Below are 4,311 nucleotides of genomic sequence, written 5' to 3'. Positions count from 1 at the left end.
GGGGGGGGGAGCATGAGCATTTACGCTGCCAAGCGGCCTTATTTCTACAATCGGTTTGGATAAAGCTGCCTGTGGCCGTGTCGGTTGTAGCTACAACTGTGTAGCTCCGAACAGGGACGCACACGGCGGCGCTTGCCGAGGCCGGGTGGGCAGTCCCTGCAGCACACGCGTGTCTGGTGGAACCCTCACCCCGCGGCCATAGTGGAAAAATGCAATTTCGCACCACAAAAAAGACGGGGGGAAATGACTTTCGACTTATTCATACTTTCAAGGCATTTATTTACTGCAGAAATTACATCACACTTCTTTTCATTTTATCCACATGGTGAACGGAAACAAGTTTGTCATTGATACCAAAGGTTTTAACTAAATTAGGGAAGATCAGGCGCAATGGATATGAGAACAGTCTATTAAACGTTGATTGAAGAGATGAATTAAACAAATAAAAATTGTAACAAAGCAACACTTTAAGCCTCTTTCGGAAATTGAGATTTTACAAGCAAAAATATCTGTTGCCTTAATGAATTTAGGTTCATGCGATTTGGCACAGTAACCATTACAATAATGCAAAGCGATTATCCAAATTAAAGATATCTTTAACTCTTTACTTTTCATAACGCATAGACTTTACATTTACTGATACATTATTGAAATTAACTTATTTCATTGAGAAGAAAAATATTATTAGATGTACATAAGTCATTCAGCATCACATTGCCTTTACATGCTATTGGCATTCAATTCAAAAAAATAAGTAAAAGTACAGTCACTTACATCACTATCTTTACTGGTCATTTTGTTAGACAAGAAATTCTCTACGTGTATGTATAGCTTTGCCACTGAAGAATGAAATTCCAAAATAAAGTGGTTTACATGGTACATAAAGGTTACACTGTTCAGAGACACGGCATCAAAACCACCAGCTTACACAATGAAACTTTTTTCCTTAGTTCATAGCCTGTAGCACTTTGGACAGCTAGCAACAAAATTGGTGAAGCCACTCATTCATTTCTGTCTTGATGTAGAGTACCCACAGAGTGGAAATCTCTTCTTTACCTATCAGCAATCTCCATTATTTATCAATATAGCACAATGCTCTGTCTAGGACAAAGCAGTTGGTGTGAACAGCAAGTGGTCAATATCAGTAAATAAATGCAAGGAGTTCAAAATGACACGTCATAAGTATAATTCCAATGCCTATTTCCATGTTCAAAGGATCTCCGCTGCACCACTAACTGTAAGCAAATATAATACACTGAAGGATGAAGGGGGGGAAATAGAAGAAAAAGAAAAAGGAGGCGTCATACACTTTTGTCAAATGGCCACTGAGCTACTCTCTTTGACGATTAAAGTAACAAAGCAAAGCAAATTATTATGTCACAGTAATACAAAAATAGATACAGTCTTGTCGCTGTTGTGTATATCTCCTTCAATATAACAATTAATTTCTTCTCACTTAAAATGGAAACTAAGCATCAATGGTCCAGGAGTATCCTGATTAAATGACAAATCCTAAATTTCATAACAAATATTTAACCTGAATTTATATTTAGTGTCTTCTCAACCTCAATGAAGAAGTTCATTGTGCCTTCTTTCACATTGCATACAGTACACTATTAACAAATAGTTCTTGCAATTTTCATAAACGCCTAGAACATTTGCACTCCTTGTTACTAAACACTTACACCAATAGAAAACTTGTTCACTTACGAAGGCAAATATGAGTATGTTATCTCAGACAACAAATCAACATCAGCTAGTATGGGCAAACTGATTTAAGAGTTTGAATGATTTATGAACTTATCAGTAATACATTTTTCACAACTATTTTGAAGGTATACTTCGCAATTATGAATGCAACGACACATCAATCATGATGCAAAAGAAGGAAGATTTTGAGAAATACTCAAATGATATTTAATGTCAAGAGGTGTTGATGGGAAGAATTCACATTCTAAAAACAAAATTTGCTTCATTGAAAGGTTCAACAGCACAGCACTTTAAATTATGTTGCAATTCTCAAATTCAGATGAAAATCTTTCCAAAAACACCTTGTAGGGAAACGGCTCATGCCTCAATCACAATAAATTAAAATAATCCCAACTTGCTGGAGGGTGGGTTCATCTTTACATAGGTATTATAAAGTTGTTCTGTGGAATTAAGAGTAATATCACAATGGTAATTTGTGGGATATAAGTTATAAGAGAGACCTGTTGAGAGATGGTGAGTGGAAGTTAAAATATGTGATGACTTTGTGCTACAATGGTTGCCTTAATATAAGTACAAGTTCTATGAATATGAAGAATCTAATTTTAAGAAGCAAGATCCATACTATTAAAATATTATAATTAAGCAGTCTCAATAAATAACAATTCATATTAATGTCCCTATACTACAATGTATACGGCACTCTTTTGAATCATAATGTGTAATATTTTCTAAAGGAGTAAAGTCTAACTAGGGGCACAGAATGCATTCAGTAATACATCATTTATCAGGAACTATCTGATAGAACTAAAACCCCTGTAACAAACAAAGGAGAACAAAAAATCTAGAGAAGCAAGCATATCCCAGTTTATCACATGTTCATTCAGCTTGATTCTGATTTAATAAGCTGCACTCTTACAAACTGATATTCACAACCAGATCTTGGATTTGTAAGGTCAATACACCAATACAAGTAACATTAGATTGGTATTCCCACAAAAGCAAGATGTTTTGATTTTATCAACATTAGAGTAAATGTTTTTATGATTATAGAGTTAAAATGACTTTCATGAGAACAAACACACAAACCTCAAATAAATTTATTATGACCCAGGTTAAAATTTTAAGAAACAATTGTATCCATGGAAAGGTAATACTATGAGTGAATGCCATGTAAAATAAAAACATTATTTACAACTCCCTGAATAAATGCTTCTAAAGTGTGTGAAAGACATGCCCCATCAAAGCTATGCATCTTCACAACAACAATCTCTCTCTTTTTTAAAGATTTATAACCAGTATAAATCACTTAAAATAATACAACATACATTAATCTGTAAAAAAACAAACATATATAACGATGGCCACATGAACTTTTATCTCTATATTGCACTAGAGGTTTTGGAGCAGAGAGGGAGCAATGGAACAATAAATTATAAATGATCTGTTATTAACTAAAATAACTTAAAAACACATAACAAGCTACACTTGAATACGCTGATAACAATGACTTAAATTTTCGTGCTTTCATCTATTTGCATTTTGTTCGACCGTCTAATAATTTTTTCCAGAGGTCAAATTGTTCATGGTATTTGACCATATGTATACTAATGCCCTTTTGTATATTGCATGCATTGAAAGCAACTCGCTTGTTCAAAAATTCATTCACATGCACTCTTTTAACATTGACAGAATGAGCAACAATACCGGTGGTGTACACATCTTCCAGCTTCAGGTACATTTGTTTCAATGCAGCAGTATACAGATCATGAACCACATCTTGAGACATAAGGTATGCAGGACCGGTTGTGAAATCGGGAAATACCACTCGTTTGTACTGTTGTGGCGAGACATAATACTTTGACTTTTTATTCCTAATGGGTTTCCACTTTTTGGCTAATCTTCCAAAGATTGTTCGCTTCACATCAGCATGCTTGCTAATAAAAGCCATGAGTTTATTCACATTTATGAACATATCATCATCTGTTTTTAAAATGAACTTCACTTCAGAACAGTAATTGTCCACCCACTCTAACATGGATATGGTCTTGAGTGTAAGATTATTGTAGGAATCTAAAAATCGTCCCCTAATCAAATCATTGTACATTGCTGCTTCTTCTCCAAGACTTTTCTCTAATTGCGGGTTATTCGTGGCTCCCAGCATGAATGCGATGGCAATGTCGCTTCGTTGTTGAAAGTGTCCCCATGTTTGACGAACAGCCATCCGTGCCTCTCGGTGACTAGGCGCTGAGGTAACAGCAATGAACACCTGTTAAAAAAAAAAAAAAAAAAAAAAAAAACAGAGCAGGTAGTTAGCACTTGGTGTACGACTAAATTGATGGTGAAGTACCCCGCGGTGTGCGCAGAGCGTAACATACCTGCAGGTTCCTGCCCAGGTCCGGACAGATCTCGAGGTTGGCCACGTCATGGCCCGACTCGTAGATGGACCTCGTGATGACGCCCTTGACGGTGGCGTCCAGGGTGGCGTTGCCGTCCTTGGGCGGGGGCGGGATCCTCTGGATGCTGCCGCCGCCGCCGCCGCCGCTGGGGGCCGGGGCCGGCGTGCTGAGGGTGGCGTTGGGCCTCGCGCCGCCCCCGGGCCCG

At 37.3% G+C, this 4,311-nt stretch overlaps 1 protein-coding gene across 1 annotated transcript in view; it reads right to left on the bottom strand.

Moving 5' to 3' along the window:
• Window positions 1-255: 255 nt before the first annotated feature.
• The window catches only part of LOC113214399 (UDP-GlcNAc:betaGal beta-1,3-N-acetylglucosaminyltransferase 9), a 72,440-nt gene continuing 68,384 nt past the window's right edge, over window positions 256-4,311 (bottom strand). The window contains exons 7-8 of the mRNA XM_052270022.1: window positions 4,086-4,309; window positions 256-3,976 (exon numbers count right to left, since the gene is read on the bottom strand). Coding sequence (XP_052125982.1) covers window positions 3,239-3,976; window positions 4,086-4,309 — 962 coding nt within the window. The 3' untranslated portion in view covers window positions 256-3,238. The remainder of the gene's footprint in view (window positions 3,977-4,085; window positions 4,310-4,311) is intronic.

This window comes from Frankliniella occidentalis, unplaced genomic scaffold (genome assembly GCF_000697945.3).
Source record: "Frankliniella occidentalis isolate FOCC.00 unplaced genomic scaffold, Focc_3.1 Scaffold5, whole genome shotgun sequence".
NCBI lineage: Eukaryota > Metazoa > Arthropoda > Insecta > Thysanoptera > Thripidae > Frankliniella > Frankliniella occidentalis.
Note: the sequence above shows the minus strand (reverse complement) of the source record. Positions and strands in the feature narration are given on the sequence as shown.